This window comes from Lagenorhynchus albirostris, chromosome 14, assembly GCF_949774975.1.
Source record: "Lagenorhynchus albirostris chromosome 14, mLagAlb1.1, whole genome shotgun sequence".
Lineage (NCBI taxonomy): Eukaryota > Metazoa > Chordata > Mammalia > Artiodactyla > Delphinidae > Lagenorhynchus > Lagenorhynchus albirostris.
Window position 1 is genome coordinate 69,444,231 of NC_083108.1, and position 15,693 is coordinate 69,459,923.

General features: G+C 52.3%; 2 protein-coding genes across 7 annotated transcripts in view; both read right to left on the reverse strand.

The window, feature by feature from the left end:
- Nucleotides 1–680: 680 nt before the first annotated feature.
- CRYBB3 (crystallin beta B3) lies at nt 681–9,746 on the reverse strand. Of its 2 annotated transcripts, XM_060121729.1 has the most exons (5): nt 6,010–9,746; nt 4,349–4,467; nt 2,659–2,791; nt 2,185–2,327; nt 681–985 (listed from the first exon to the last, which is right to left on the reverse strand). In XM_060121729.1, the coding sequence occupies exons 1-5, from the start codon at nt 6,082–6,084 to the stop codon at nt 820–822; spliced, it is 636 nt and encodes a 211-aa protein (XP_059977712.1). In that variant the 5' UTR covers nt 6,085–9,746; the 3' UTR covers nt 681–819. The 2 variants fall into 2 exon arrangements, with proteins under 2 accessions (XP_059977712.1, XP_059977711.1); XM_060121728.1 differs by lacking the exon at nt 6,010–9,746 and having other exon boundaries at nt 4,349–5,451.
- Nucleotides 9,747–9,890: 144 nt separating this feature from the next.
- The window catches only part of KIAA1671 (KIAA1671 ortholog), a 179,008-nt gene continuing 173,205 nt past the window's right edge, over nt 9,891–15,693 (reverse strand). For 4 of the 5 annotated variants that reach the window (XM_060121723.1, XM_060121724.1, XM_060121727.1 and 1 more), the window contains one exon: nt 9,891–15,014. The gene's annotated coding sequence lies outside the window, so the exon portion shown is untranslated. The remainder of the gene's footprint in view (nt 15,015–15,693) is intronic. The other variant, XR_009534864.1, reaches the window with a different exon arrangement.

The window sequence follows — 15,693 nt, forward strand, 5'->3', positions numbered from 1 at the left end:
CTCTCCTAGAAGGTGAGCTCTGTGTGGGCGGGACTCTGCTTTGTTCACTGCTGTGACCTCAGGCCTTGAACAGGGCCTGGCACTTGTGGAATAAGTTAGTGAAAATAGAGACTGACAGACAGATGGAGGGGGAATGATGGACAGGTGGATGGGAGAAAGGAAGGATGGATGGATTAATGGGTGAAAGGACTGATGCAAGGATGGATGGATGGGTAGATGGATGGACGGATGAATGGATGGATGGATGGATGGAGGGAGGGAGGGAGGGAGAGATGGAGGGATGGACAGAGGGAGGGAGGGATGTAAGATGGATGGATGGAGGGATGGATGGATGGGTTGATGGGAGGATAGAAGGAAGAATTGAAAGAATGGGTAGAAAGATGGGTGGGTAGAAGGAGGGATGGATAAATCAATGGACAGAAGAAAACATAGAAATATGGAAGGAAGACGAGAAGGATGGATGGATGGATGGACGGACTGACAGATGGAGACACAGGCAGACAGACACAAAATCAGGGCAGGATGCGCATGTGGTTCTGCCTCAAATGGAAGCACAGCTCACAGCCCTCCCTTGGGGCTCTCAGAACCCTCAAGCCCCAGCCTCCTTCATCCTGCCCCTCCCCTGGGCTCTACCTGGGGCCCAGCCCCCTCAAAAAGTGACACAGAGGAACATGGCAGGTGGGGGACCGGCCCCAGGCTTTATTGAGCAGATTCCGGGGAAGGGTGGCCAGACAGGCCCTCACCCCGGCCCTGGAGCCGCCTCTTCTTGCCCTTGCTGCCTCCCAGGGTGGGCCTGGGCCACTGGGGCCTGGGCGCCCTTCAGCTGCTGAGGAAGCAGCCCCGCTTGTGCCACTTCTGGTCGCGGATACGGCGCACAGACTGCAGCTGGGGCTGGTTGGCGTCCCACTCGTTCCAGTGGCGGTACTCACCCCGCTCAAACACGTACTGGCGGCCGCGGTAGCCGGGGAACTCGTAGCCAACCCACCTGCAGGGAGACCAAGGTCGGGGTGAGGGTGGTAAGTGTCCAATCTCTTGCCTCCGGCCAGACCGAGTCTTTTAAAACCAGCGTTTGATCATGCCCTCCACCTGCTTAAATCCCTCCCTGGCTCTCCAGTGCCCTCGGGATGAACTCAAACTCCTAATCCTGCCCACAAGCTTCTTCACGTAGCATCTCTAGCCTCATCTCTCATTCCTTCTTTATACCCCACACTCCAGCCTGTCTTATTCTATTCTCCCTGAACCTGCATGTCTCTGAGCCTTTACACATGCTGTTCCTTCTGCCTGGAATGCTTGTCCTTGCCTCAACCTTATTTCATCTCCTCTTTCATTAGTATCCTTTACATATCAATTCAGATATCTCCTCCTCCAGAAAGCCCTTCCTGACACCCCCAGGCTGAATCAAGTGCCTCATCAGGACCCTCAGAGCCCCTGTACATCCCCCATCACAATTCTGATCACAACGAACTGCGAATACTATCTCCTTGTCTGTCTCCCTATAAGACTGTGAAATTCTTGAGGGAGGAATTGTATAGTTCTTGTTGCCCCCATACCCTGACCATAGGTGATAACTTAGTAAAAAGTTGTTGAATACATTATTATCAGGTAGAGGTGGCACCTTTCAAGGCCCAACCCCAGATCACAAGCCTGCAAGTGAGATACAGTCACCTGGACAAAGGGATGGTGATCCTAAGATTGTATTAACAGAGATATCAAGCCTAGAAGGAGGGAGGTGATGAGCCTGCTCTCCTATGTACTACTCAAGCCACGCCTACCTACAGGCTGGGTTCCCTGGTAAGAAGGACAAAGATTGCGAAAAGGAAAAAAATATCTGAGTTCAAGGGCCTAGGGATGTTCAGAAAAGGAGTGAAGATTTTGATGGAGACAGGTAAGGGGGACAGACTTCACTTGGTTAAAAAAAAAGATAAAACTGTCTATAAGTCAAGGCTTCCTGGATAACCAATGGTACAGGAATGCAAGCAATTGGACATTCGCCTCATGGGGGATCTTGAATGGGGCTTTGAGCACCGTTGGTATAGACGCACTGACTTGAGTGAAGGGCCTCCGGGCCTGAAGGAGCAGGAAACGTCAGCTGTGTAGGAAATTGTGAACAAAGATTCTGTGTGGAGCCAGAGGCATGCCAACTGGAGGACAGGGCAGGGGCAAGAGTGGGATCAGGTCCCTTACGTCCCGTTGATGGCCCGGACGCTCGCCACACGGTCCTGGAAGCCGTGAGCCCAGAGGCTGGGCACGTCATCGTCCACTATCTCCATCTTGCGGCCGCCGAAAGCCGGGTTCTCAAAGAGATGCAGCTTGTGATCCGGACCATCCTGGGGGCAAAGACCACGGGGTGAACTGGCTGCTCCCATGCCCAGAACAGGGGGCAGGGAGGCTCCAGGAAAGAATTAAGTCAAATAACGTCCACCCCCAGAGCTGGTCTCCTTAGGCATTTTAGAGCCAGAGAGCCGTGAAACCAAGAGGGGCCTTTCAAGTCCGGTTAAAAACTCCGTCATTTAGCAGATAGGGACAGCGAGGCACAGAGAGGGTGGCAGGAGGACAGAATTATTCACGTAGAATGCCAGCCAAGCCCTCGGCTGACCTTGTGAAAGGAGCTTGCCTCACGAGCTCCAGGCACGTCCTGCTTCTAGGCGCTATACTCACAATTTGCAGAGGCCGGAGGGACAGGAGGCTGTCACCGCGGTGGCTGTTGGACCACGCGTCCCAGCGAGGATAATCCCCCTTCTCCAGGACATACTGCTCCCCGCGGAAGGCCCTGCGCTCAAATGCCAGCCACCTGCAGGAGGAAAGAGGCCTGGGTCGCCTCTGCTGCCCTGCGGGAGGACCCAAGACTAGTGAGGGGGGTGCCCAAGAGCTGCTGACTTTTGACCCTGCACCTTCCCTCCAGTGCTACTACTGAGCCCCGGTCCTGGTATTGAGGGAGCTGCTGGAACATACTGGGAGTTGAGACTCTGAGTCAGAAAACCATCCTGGGGAAGAGTCTTGAGAATCTATTTTATGTGCAGCCTCTGTGTAGGCTGCTCAGAAACATTTTATTTTATTCTTTATTTTATTTTTATTTATTTAATTTAATTTTTTGGCTGCATTGGGTCTTCATTGCTGCACGCGGGCTTTTCTCTAGTTGCAGCGAGTGGGGGCTACTCTTCACTGCAGTATGTGGGCTTCTCATTGCGGTGGCTTCTCTTGTTGCAGAGCACGGGTTCTAGGAGCGCGGGCTCCATAGTTGTGGCTCGTGGGCTCTAGAGAGCAGGCTTGGTAGTTGTGGTGCACGGGCTTAGTTGCTCCGCGGCATGTGGGATCTTCCCAGACCAGGGCTCGAGCCCGTGTCCCCTGCATTGGCAGGCGGATTCTTAACCACTGCGCCAACAGGGAAGTCTCTCAGAAACATTTTAAATGCAATGCCTGGCACACAGTAAGTATTCCATAGACATCTCCTCCTTTTCCTCCTTCTCCTGCCCCTCCCCCTCCTCCTCTTATTTTTCTTCTTCTTACTATTATATTGTTAGGGCTATTATGACTATTATATTGTAATTTTTTTTTTTTTCCGGTACGTGGGCCTCTCACTGCTGTGGCCTCTACCGTTGCGGAGCACAGGCTCCAGACGCACAGGCTCAGCAGCCATGGCTCACGGGCCCAGCCGCTCCGTGGCGTGTGGGATCCTCCCGGACCGGGGCACGAACCCGCGTCCCCTGCATCGGCAGGCGGACCCTCAACCACTGCGCCACCAGGGAAGCCCTATATTGTAATTATTTATGTGCATCCTTCCATTCACTTTCACAAAAACTCTCTCTGAAGTATGTACCCTTATTATCCTATTTGACAGATGAGAAAATAGAGGCCAAGAGGGTGAAGCACCTTGCCCAGGATCACCCAAGTGGGTAGTACCAGAGCCTGGACTTTCCACCTGAAAAATTCAGGGTCCAGCTGGGACTCCTGCTTGCCATGTGGACATGCACAGGACACGTGACCACTTTGGCCTCAGTTTCTTCATCTGTCAAGAGGGATTCAGTGATATAAAAAGCACATTAGAATTTAGATATTATCATCATTATTAAAACTATTAAATCCCACTAGTAGGCACTGAGCTAGGTGCTGGGTGTCTTCCTCTGTTCTCTCTCCGCAGTGCCCTGCTACTGACCTCAGAGATGGAGAGTTAGAAGGACTCCAAGAAAATCACAGTTCAATGCTCTTATCTTACAGGTGGGAAAACTGAGGCCAGAGATGGGAAGGGAGTTGCCTAAGGCCCCACAGCAGATCTAGAGCTTGATCCTGGACCTCCCGACTTCCAGAGGGCTCAGGGCTGTGAGGAGGGGCTGGGGGTGCAGGTACTCACGGCCCCGACTCCACTTGGATGGAGCCCACCTTCTCCAGCAGGCTTTCTGTCAGGTTGGGGCACTCGGCCGAGAGCTCGCACCGCTTGCCCTGGAAGTTCTCCATTTCGTACACGATCACCTGGAAGGGCAGCCTCCTGAGCATCCCACCGGGGCAGGGTTCCCAGCCCCAGCCTGTGTCCTGCCAGGCCCTCTCTAGGGCCTTGGAGGGAGGTACTGCCATCCGCTCCCTCAGCTCTGCCTGGTACAGGCCTGAAGCCGGCACCGCCACAGGTCTGCCCTGCCCCCTGGTGGCCATGGAGGGGAACACCTCCAGGAACCCCCATTAATCCAGGGATTGCAATTCTGGTATCTGGCCGGAGGCAGTGCAAAATCAAATAAAGCAAAATGACCAAAATAAACAGAGGGTTACTGTAGGGCAATGAAGCCGCTGTGGATAGGAGGGACTGCGGGCCCCCTTCTAAGCTTTTCAAGAGAAGCCAGAAGTCTGTAATTTCCTTAATGTGAAATTTCTCCATTTAAAAAGCCTCGGGCAGGACAGATAAAACTCCAGTTTGCAACAGTTGAACTTCACCTGTCCCTATACCCCAGAGGAAGTGGTTGCAAAGGCAGAGGAAGGTTTTGCCTCTTTCACCCGCCTAGAAGCACAAACTATCTTCGTAGCAGGTCCCTGGGGAGCATTGGCTCTGGTCATTTTATACAAGGGTCAAGGGAGGCTCAGAAAACGTCCTGGGCTGCACAGCAAGTTAAGTGGAGGCATGGACTCAATAAGCCAGTGGGCTCTTTTCTCCCGAGCACTGGAGTGGTCAGGGGAAAGCCAAATGCCAAAAGGAGCCAGGAAGGGCCGGCAGTGATACCCTCTTCTCTGGTGGGCGGCTGCCTCTGGGCAGCTCTCCCCAGGGGAAAGCTGGGGGTCCACAGGGCAAGGCTGATTCACCCACGAATCAGCCAGGCAGGCCTCTTTGCTGCTCTTCCCCTCCCGGTGTGCACCCTTCTGGTTAAAGCCCCCAGTTATCTCCTTAGTCAATTCATTCCTGGACCCCATCTCAAATTAAAGCCCCCGGGATAGCTTAGAAAGGACAGAGCCGGGACTTCCCTGGCGGTCCAGTGGTTAAGACTCCGCGCTTCCAATGCAGGGGGCGCGGGTTCGATCCCTGGTCAAGGAGCTAAGATCCCACATGCCACGCAGCACGGCCAAAAACTAAAAAAAAAAAAAAAAAAAAAAATGACAGAGCCAACAAATCCCAGCTCTCAGATTCCTCCGCTAGCTGGCCATGGCACTGGCACAAGCATTGAGCTCTCACACTGAGAAGGGTGGGCACCATCCCCACTTTAAAGATGGGGCCGTTGAGGCCCAGAGACGGCCGGGGACTGGACCAAGGTCAGGCAGAAGAGTCAGTGCCGCGTCTCCCGAAACCCGCATTGAGACTGGCAGGGTACGCGTGACCAGTTCCATTTTGCAGACAAGGACACAGAAGAGGAACGATGGGGCAGAGCCATGAAGTGAATTTATCGCAGGGCGGGGACATGTCCTCGTGGTCCAAGCTGGCCAGAAGGGCTGCGGCTCCTTTCTGGAGAGAGGCTGCCTGGCCAGGAGGCTGACCCTGAGGACCAAGAGCGGCCCTGGGCCCAGAGCCCCCAGGACCCCCTCCCTGCCCGGTACCTTGTAGGCGCCCCCGAGGCCTCCGTGGCTCTTGCCGGCGGCAGCCTGTTCCGGCGCGCTGTGCTGCTCCGCCATTGCCCCAGGAACACCTGTGGCTTCAGTCAAAGGCAAAAGAGTCACCAGGTGCACCCGGGCAAAACCAGGTGTTGACGTGATTGGAGTCGAGGCTGAGCTATAGAACTTGGCTGTCTCTGAGATGTGGTCATTGCTCACAACCTACATGTGGTCACTCAGTCATTCAGCAAACATCCCCTTAGTATCTACTATGGACCACAGGGACCGGGACAGTCAGGGGGGTCAGGATCCCCATTTTACAGAGGGTAATCCCGAGGCCCAGTGAGGTGGGGCTGGGACTGGGCTCCAAAGCGCGTGCCCTTCCCCCACACCCGGAGCTCTGTGCGGACACAGCACCTCCAGACCCTGCTCAGAGGGTGGGTGTTGCCTGGATTTCCTCTACAGGAATCTCTCCCGCCTCTGCACCCCAAGCAGTATAGTTTTTTGTTCACTGACTCCTTCACTTGCCAAAGATTCCGTGAGAACCCAGTTGGTGCCTGGCCCTGTGCTGGGTGATGGAGAGGAAGAGACCACAGACTGGTGGGAGATGGACAGACAGGCAGACATCTAGAGAAAGCATGATGCCGGACCAGGTCCTGGGACACCGGCTCCAGTCCAGTTTCTCTGCATTCACTTATTCATTTCATATGCATTTATGGAGGACTTACTTTGTTCCAGCCACTTAAAGAGACACAGACACAAACAGACAGACAGCTCCCCTGCATCCCTAGGGACTGTGCCACACACCCCTGGGCCTGCATTAGTCACGTGGAAGGATTCTCTTGATGCCGCACACACAGACACATAGGACTGTTTTCCTGCTTATCAGCACATGCACAGGTGCACACACACACACACACACACACACACACAAGCTCCCGTGGTCATTGTACATGGTCACTTCCCACCTGTTGCACAAACACAGCCCCTCTCTCTTTCTTGCACACACACATGCCCATTTCAGACATCCACAGTGGCCTCAGCTACACCCCACATTCCTGGAAGTAGATGGGCTGCGTGGCCCATATACTCAGGACACAGGCCCAGGGATGCGTAGCCTGCGGGCTGTCTGTCTGCCTGTGTCCAGCCTCAGCAGGAAACAGGGCCTGGTCCAGCTCATGGAGGTCCAGCTCACAGAGGATTCTCAGCAGATGTGGCAGGCCCCCAGTTTGCCCATTCCGCTTCCTCAGCGGTGCTCAGTCTTTGTAGGTCCCCTGCCCTAAGCTCACAGCCAAGGGCTCGACCCTGCGCACCCCCTCAGACACCAGCTGGCTTGGTCGCTGTCCTGGTTCCTCCCTCTCGGCTCCAGCCCTCACGTGGATCCCCGGTTGGTGCAGGGGGCCAGCTGTGCACGCCCCCCGGAGACCACCAAAGTCCGGGCCTGCCTCTCTCTCCCCGCATACCCAGAATGAACCTGTTGCAGTCGCCTTGAGAACAGAGGGGCCGATGCCGTCTGCAGACTCAGTCTGCTTCTGCAGGGACCGTCCTATTTATGGGCGTTTTCTGACAGCCCAGCACATCCTGGCTTGCTGAGGCAGCGCCCTGTCCACCTGATTCTGTGCGGGCCACTTCACCCCAATAGCAGGCCCAGGGAGGCCCCCATGCCTCTGTGTCCTCAGCCGTGGCCTCTGATGACTTCCTGGGGGCAGACGGACTGCATCAGCTTTGTGGGAAGCCCGGCAGCACCAGGCAGGGGGCATCGGGGTGTAAAGATCTCAGTGTCTTCAACTTCCTTCCTTTGGCTTCTCAGCTCCACCATCTTCCTATTGAGGTGCATGACGTCCTTGGAAAGGCTCCAGGTCTTAAAGTGAGGGGTCCCAGAATCTGTCAATTTTCCCATGTGCCATGTGGCCTAAATTTTAAGTCAGATCACCCTGAACATACCCTCCAAGTTGCGTGTAAATCCACCCAAACATTTCCACGAGATGTGGTAACAGACCCAGCAAAGATTCATTTTCGTTATACAGAAGATTCGTTATACAAAGATTCATTTTCGTTGCGCATTTCATTATACATTGACAAATAACAGTGACCATTTATTGAAGACCTACTATGTGCACGGCACTGGGCCAGCTTCACGAGCAGTATGTTCAATCCTCACGCAGCCCTCTTTAGGGGAGGAATTATGATCTCCACTTTATAGAGGGGGAGACAGATCAGAGATGTGGAGTCACTCACCCAGGGTCACACAGCAGAGGAGAAGGGGTTGGCCTCCTCCAGGGCCCAGCTCTTAGCCTAAATAGAAATAGAGATGATCATGATAGTCCCTTTATTTATGACCAAAAAAAAGATCCACGCATTTTGTGTGTGTGCTTAACAAAGTATAATTTTGCCTGTGATAGCTACCAGAATTTCCCGGCTTTTCGAAAGTTTTCCTTAAGCTACTTTGCTTTAATGAAAGACCTACATTAGTACCTGTTTGTTTTTAACGGAAAGAAATCCAGAGAATTTCTGCTTTTACAAAAATGGGGTAAAAAGCAAAAATCACGTTCAGTGTTCATTTTATAACGAGCCATGACAGTGGTGAGCTGAGCCCCAAGCAGCGAGTGGCGCCACCAAGTGCCTTCCGTGGGAACCACACTCAGTATCTCAGCATCAAGCGGCCGGAGCTTTGAACTGTGTCTGACAGCATCTGTGCTTTATCTCCATTTCTTCTGTGCATCTGTGAGCAAGATGTGTCCTCAGGTAATTGCTTCTTCAATTTATGCCATTGCAGCTTAGGAAAGGTTTCAGAGGAACGCTCTGCTTTCGGATAGTGGAGGGGAACCTGTATTTAATGATTGCTGAATGAATAAAATAATGAGGGCAAAGGGGTAAATTGTTAACCAAGATGGTTTTCTTTTGCTGTTTGTTTTTGGCTAACATTCTCAAGTCGGCACAAAACCCAACCTCCTTGCATCCCTGGAGGTGTGGGTGACAGCTGGGCTCTGGAAACAGGTGGACTTGTGTGACCTTGGGTGAGCGAATGAAGGTCAGAATCACAGCCTCTTCATCTGTAAATGGAGAAGCTTCTCTCTCCTCGAGCCATTGAGATCACAAAAGCAAGACACTCAGCACAGCGCTACCTTCTAGCTTTTAATCACTGAGGATCCTGCCTACTGTTGACAGTTCAAACCAAGAGGCTGCTTCCTTCTGGTGCCCATGGAAAGCAGAGCTGGTCTCAACCCCTTAACCTGGGATGCAGCCGCCAGCTGCTGGGGATATAAGGGGGAAGACAGAGGTGCGACAGCTTATCAGGCCTGACTCCCCAACGCCCATCAGTTCCTTTAGGATCCTGAAGACCTACTATATGCCCAGATCTCCTGGGCCGCATTTCTTTAACCTAGAGTTCTCAATCCTGGCCCTATTGCCATCTGGGGCCGGATCATTCTGTGTGATGGGGTGTGACGGCTGTCCTGCACAGTGTACAATGCTAAGCGGCATCCCTGGCATCCACCCACTAGATGCCAGTAGCATCTCCCTTCCCTCCTTGTGATAACTAAAACAACATCTCCTGTCATTGCCAGATGTCGTGCGGGGGACACAATCCACCCAGCTGAGAGCCACCGCCTTTAACTTTTGCCCACTATTATCGCTGTCACCACCCCCATTCTGGAGAACCATGGGGGTTCAGAGACACCCCACAGCCAGGAGGAGGCAGAATGAGGACCCAACCCCACGTCGAATGGAGATCCTGCTTTTCTCCATCGGCCCCCTTTCCCAGGACCCCTGCTGCGCCCTCCCTCCGTCTGGCCCCCAGCTCGCCACAGCGGAGAGGCTGACTCAGCTGGGGACAGGCATGCATGCATGGGGGAGTCCATTCATTCACACACCGACACGCTGACGTCTCCAGTGCAGCTCGCGTCAAAGCTTTATTTGCTGCTTTCAGAGTCTGAATGCAACGTCTTTGTACATGCAAAGGTCATTTTGTTTTAGGGCAGTCGACCAGATTCCCAACTGCTCTGCTGTGCGTATGAAACCTCTTTACAGTTACAAAATAGAAAAGCACTGGTAGACATCCAATACTCTGTGAGGTCCGGGAAGTCCCGTTTGTTTTGATGTTAAAAATATAGGTTTCTCTAGATGAATTCTCAGTCACACGATTAGAGATCATTTCTGGGACTGGATAAAGTGCCGGTCGACCACCTTCTGTTCAGAACTCCTGGAGCCTGTGAATTCATAAGGCAACTGCAAGGACACCAACTGGCAGGACGCTTCAACTTTCTCGCACACAGGACTCGAGTTCCTTTTCGATCGTGACTCAAATATCGGAGGAAGGGACCCAGAAGAAAGGTTAGGAAAATACATAGCGGACGTATATATATTTCCACTCCCCCCTCCACCTTGCAAAGCATTTTGAGGCTCATAACCATCTGGGAAGTGCAGGACTTGTAGGACGTTGGTATGATTTAGGGAACAACACAGTACAAAATATCTTCAGTAACACAACAGATGACTTTCGTGAGCCCCGTATTTACAGGATCTATAAGGCTATGTGGAATGAGCTCATTCTTTAGACAACGGCGTCACGTTGTTTTTTTTAGCAGGTGTGACGCCGCCGGAGACTGTTAAAACAGTGCCAGGCTGATTCATGGGAGATGGTGTGGCGCCAGGTGTGAGGGCGGCCGTTTAGGGAGATGCTGGGAGGTGAGCAGTGAGCGGCTGGGAGGTTACCTTGCTGGAAATCTCAGGCTGACTTTCCAGGTACCTGGTTTTCTGGCCCCCTCCCTGCAGGAACCAACCTAGACAAAAGAAAGAAATCTCTAGAGGGGTGATGGGGGCCAAAGGAGATACAGACCAAGACTCAGCACATTCATGCCTACCGGTTTTCTATGCGGTTCTATGTTTCCAGACCCTCGACTTGCCCAGAATTCCAACAGGGTAACTCCTGGCAGCTTCTCAGCCCAGGGCTCAGATCCATCACTCCCTAAGGGGGTGAGGCCCAAGGTGGACCCCCTTCCAGATGTGGGGCAGGTCCCCTCTCCCTTAAGTGGCTCCCTCCTACTCCATGGAATCACGATGCCACGGGGCTTTTTTTTTTTTTGCTTTCCTGTTTTATCACATGTTGGAGGAGGAAAGGCACAGTCGGAGGCTATAGAAGGATTCTCCACTACTGTATGACTCGCCACGGCATAAATTGGAGGCGGCGCAATTCCCGGTGGATAGAGTTTTTCTCCCACCTCCCTGCAGACCTCACCCTGAAATGCTAGTTTACACAAAGACAACCGTCATCTAGCTTCCTGTATTAAGGGACAGGGCTGTGTGGGAGGAACCACAGGGATGGAGGAGGAGAGAGGGAGTGGCTGGCTTGAGAGTCCTCTGCTTGGGTGCGACGCTGTCTTCCACGCAGGCCCACGTCACCTTTAAGCAAGCATTTTGTTTTGGAGGTGATCCAATGACACATCTGTGGGTTTTTAGCTTTGTAATGATGCCTAGCTCCTGGGGCAGTCTGGGGGTACCGTGATGAAAAATGTAAATGGACAAGGCAGCTGTCAGCGCCGGGTGGGAGCAGCTGAGGTCTCCTTCAGGGAGATCATGCCTAAGGTTTTTCCAAATCCCCTGCACAGCCTCTAAGGTTGAAGACCTCAGGCTCAGCTCTATTCCGATACCTAGAGTTGGCCTCACTTCTTCCTGGGAAGCACAAGGGAAAACGCATTTGTCTGAAAGTACATGACTTTGCTTGTCCCCTGCAAAACCTCCCCATCTGATTGTCCTTTCCCCGAACCCCAGACGACATGAGGCCATCAGGGCAGCATCACTCAAAGCCCCCAACACTCTAAACTCCACTGGGGTTTAGTGAGGCTTCTCTTCCACTGGAGTTTCTCTGGTGGTACTGAGAGGTTCTCCACAACACTGATTTTTGAGCCCTCACCATGGAATTTTACAGGCCAAAGGCTTCTGTTACATTAGGCAAGAGACCATGAAGAAGGGGATCTACTGGAGGAGAAAAAGATATGGACTTATCAAAAGACCAGCTCTCAAAATGCTGATGTGCAAAGAGGGTGTGGGGGGATGGAGGGGGAGAGAGAGAGTGTGAGAGAGAGAGAGAGTATAATTTAAAAAATCACCTATCTATCCATCTTATTTTTGATGCATTCTGTATAAAACTCTCATTTAAAGCAAGCCAAAGGCCCAGGGGAGGAGGGCTGGATGAGGGCGGGTGACCTGATTGCATACAAATGATTAAGGCATATTAAGTTAGTTTAAAAGGAGACAGATTTCCAAAGGTGGCTCCAGGCAAACTCAAGAAACTACCATACAACCCCTTGCTTAGCCCCCAAGAGCTCATCTGGCTTAGAAAGAGGAGAAATAAATAACCCGTTTGCCTGGCTATCTGCAAAGGCTCTAAGCGTCAGTTGCTGCGAACTGCATTGTACTGATCGTCGCAGGAGCCGGGGCTGACGGGAGCCGGCACTGCGTAGGCCGCTCCTGGCCCACCGTGACTGTCTGCTCAGCGGTGAAGGGATGAGGCTGCTGTAGTCAGTGTCAAGGGGTGGACTTTGTATGTCCTCATCACCAAGGAATGAAATGGATTTTTATTTCCAATCCAGGTGTGGGAGGTTAGGCAGAAGACCTCCAGGTCAATCTTGTTTTCAAGTGTTTTTCTTTCCTGTTGGGTATACATGGGATGAAACATGACTAATTCAAAACTGAGAGTTTCGCACGGTGAGTATCACTATACTGACCGAACAGAGCAAGTGGCTTCCTACTGCCTAAGATGGTACCAAGGGGCCTTCCCACCTTGAGAAAGGCAAAGAAAGACAGCAGGCGAGAAAGGACGTCAGGGTCACAGCACACTAGGAGTGTCTAGAGGACCTACTGACCTGGACACTACAGCAAAACTGAAATGAAACATGAACTGGGTCTCTGAAGAGTAAGAAAGGAAAATCAACTGACGCGGTTCCTGAAAGGATTAAATCCCCAAATGGCCAGAGAGAGCGGACTGACCACAAACTCAGGGAATGAAGAGAATACAAACTGTGATGGAGCAGGACCAGATCTCCAGATACACATGCATGAGGTTTCCAGATGCACAAGGTTGCCCGGGAGATGGGCTGCAACCACCGCCCAGCCAGCAGGACTCAGGGAGGGAGGGCCTCTCACCCCCACCTCGGTCGCTGTCCGTGGTGCTGAACCACAGCCCCTCTCGGGCCCGGGTGTTTGTCTTAACCTGCAGGGACGGGATTGGGCTCCATCCTGCCACACCCAAGAGAGGGAAGAGGTGGTAAAGGGAGATAAGGGAGGAAGAGCGGAGGAGACAAACAGAGACTGAAGGAGGGGTGGCCAGGGAGGGAGAAGGGAAGCAGGTTTTGACACCATTTGCAAAGGATGGATTTATTAGGAGAGATTTTCACCTCTTGGGAAGTCCACTGCTGAGCAAAGATCCATGAGGAAGCTCAGCCCCAGTGCCCCTCAGCAACACAGGCTGCCCTGTGAACTGCCCACGCATCTCTCTCACACATGGGTGTCTCCCGGGCGAGGTTGGCACAAAGTTTATGGCAACTCCAGACACGGCGGTGGGCCGGCTATCCCTGGGATGACTGCTGGGGCCTTGGGCTCAAGGGGTGGAGGAGGCTGGTGTGGAGGATTTCCAAAAACAAGGACAGAGTAGCCATGACTGGAGACCCCAGAGGTCTTGGAGATTCCTGGGAATGAGCTCAGAGTTGCCAAGAAAAAAAAGAGGCAAGGCAAGCCTATACTTGGTTACCTAGCGTCTAGCAAGTCTGTCCAGAGTTCCTGGGCTGGGGGTCGGGGGGACTCCCCTCCAGAGAAGGGCTTTCAGCAAGACCCTCCCTTCCTGCATTTTGACCTAGAAAAAGCACCTGGTCAGGTAGAATTGGGGGGAGGTTGGGTAGAAAGAAGAGGTGAGAAGAAACAAAAAGGACCCCTCATTCATCGTTTGTCCTGAGACCAACTGGGAATAGATCTTTTATGCCAGCAGCTCAGGTTGTGCTCAGAAAGGGACTTTGGAGAAAAAGCCTCTCGGGTGGGTCTGATGTTTGGGAGGGAAAGGCACTGCCATTTGGGCTGCAGGTTTTTGAACCTTGAGGCCAAGGGACAAAGGTCACCCTACAGAAATCAGAGCTCGGATGAATAGGAACCAGGAAAGTGTACACCAGGGTGACAATCAGAAGTTTTAAAAAGCTTGGGGTAGGGATAAGATAACCTGAGATGATTGGATACTTCACGCAAACTATTCACACGCCTCTCCTCCTGTTCTTTAACATAAAAACATATATACATATCAAATTTCAAAGAAAGTTGGCTGGATTATTGCTTTATCACCTTCTAAAGCAAACAAAACGTGATGTACAATGGAACAGGCAAGCTCTGCACACAGCCCCACCGGGAGGATAAATACACTTGAAAGAATGAGGGCAGGTGTGTTTAAAGATCAGAACTGCTGATTCTTCGAGAGGGAGAAGGAATTCGCCAAAGGAGCGATCAAAGCCCCCAACCCGGTGGTACTGCTGGGACCACAGTTACAGCAGGAAATGTATGGTTTCATCTTCCTTGGAAATGTCCTTCCAAAAAAAGACCAGCCCTGGGTGGGGGTCGGGGGGAAACAGGCGCTTTCACGACTCAGAACCCAGGGGAGACGGTCCAGCCTTACATCCATATTCCTGGAGCTGCTGCAGGGGTTTAAAATGGGTAGAAATGCACATTTTTACATTAAACAAAACCAAACCAAACCACCAGCATGGACATTTCTGGGCCGCCTGGCTTCTTTCCCAGCCTGAAGTGCTGTCCGGGGAGACAGAGCACGTGCTCGTGGAGGGTGAGCCTTCCTGCCCCATCCGTCCAGGAGAGCCTGTGGTGAGGGGGGGCATTGGGCAGCCTTCTCCACCCGACCGACAGACCGACCGACCGGAAGGGCCCAGGTGTGTGCAGGAAGCAACGGCAGCAGCGGGACCTCGTCTTCGGGTACTGACAGTTAAGGCTTGTTCATTAGATGTGGCAGTGGCCCCTGTCTGGAGAGGAAGGGACAGTCCTGGTGTCAGCAGGGGGAACAAGAGACGCCATTTCTCCCCATCATTGAGCCCTAAACACTTTTCTGGTGCTCCCCAAGGCAGCCACCCACAAGCTACAGGCCAGGAAAGACGACTTTTCCTTTTGACGGGTGGGATGGGGAAGGTGGCAGGCGGCTGGATATGATGGAATGAACGTGAAATTTAGGGTCAGGTCAGGGTACCAGCGTCGGCGGTGTCCTCAATGGGTGGCCGGGAGCTTAAGTGAGATATCGTGGGTACAGCACTGAGCACCAAATAAACACAGGCTCTGATCCCTTATCTGAAATCCTAGAGCATAGATTTATTGGGGAATTCAGAAATTTTGAGTTTGTTAGATACATATATACAGACATATATATGCTTATATGTAAATATTATGTAACGTATAATACATACGTACGTTATGCAGCACCCCCATCATTAAGCACATAATATGCCTGCAGTATTACGTATGGATGTTCATATGAAATGGGGAAAACAGAGTCTAAATAGTATTTTATCCATGCAGGTCAGGTTTTGTCACTAAATAAGGGATGGAAGTACTTCGCTTTGCGAGCTTTCTGGATTTCAGGTTTGTGGAGAACGGGTGGTGGGTCTCCTGTGCTGCTCAGAGCAGAGCTGACGCTGACGGAGTAAAGAG

What these genes read in the sequence shown, in the direction of transcription:
- CRYBB3 (XM_060121728.1), bottom strand. Translation starts at nt 4,644, where the DNA reads ATGGCCACCAGGGGGCAGGGCAGACCTGTGGCGGTGCCGGCTTCAGGC. An exon ending in CCCTCCGGCCTCTGCAAATT is followed by an intron (nt 2,328 to 2,658) that starts GTGAGTATAGCG and finishes CTTTGCCCCCAG; the next exon opens with GATGGTCCGGATCACAAGCT. An exon ending in GTCCGGGCCATCAACGGGAC is followed by an intron (nt 986 to 2,184) that starts GTAAGGGACCTG and finishes GTCTCCCTGCAG; the next exon opens with GTGGGTTGGCTACGAGTTCC.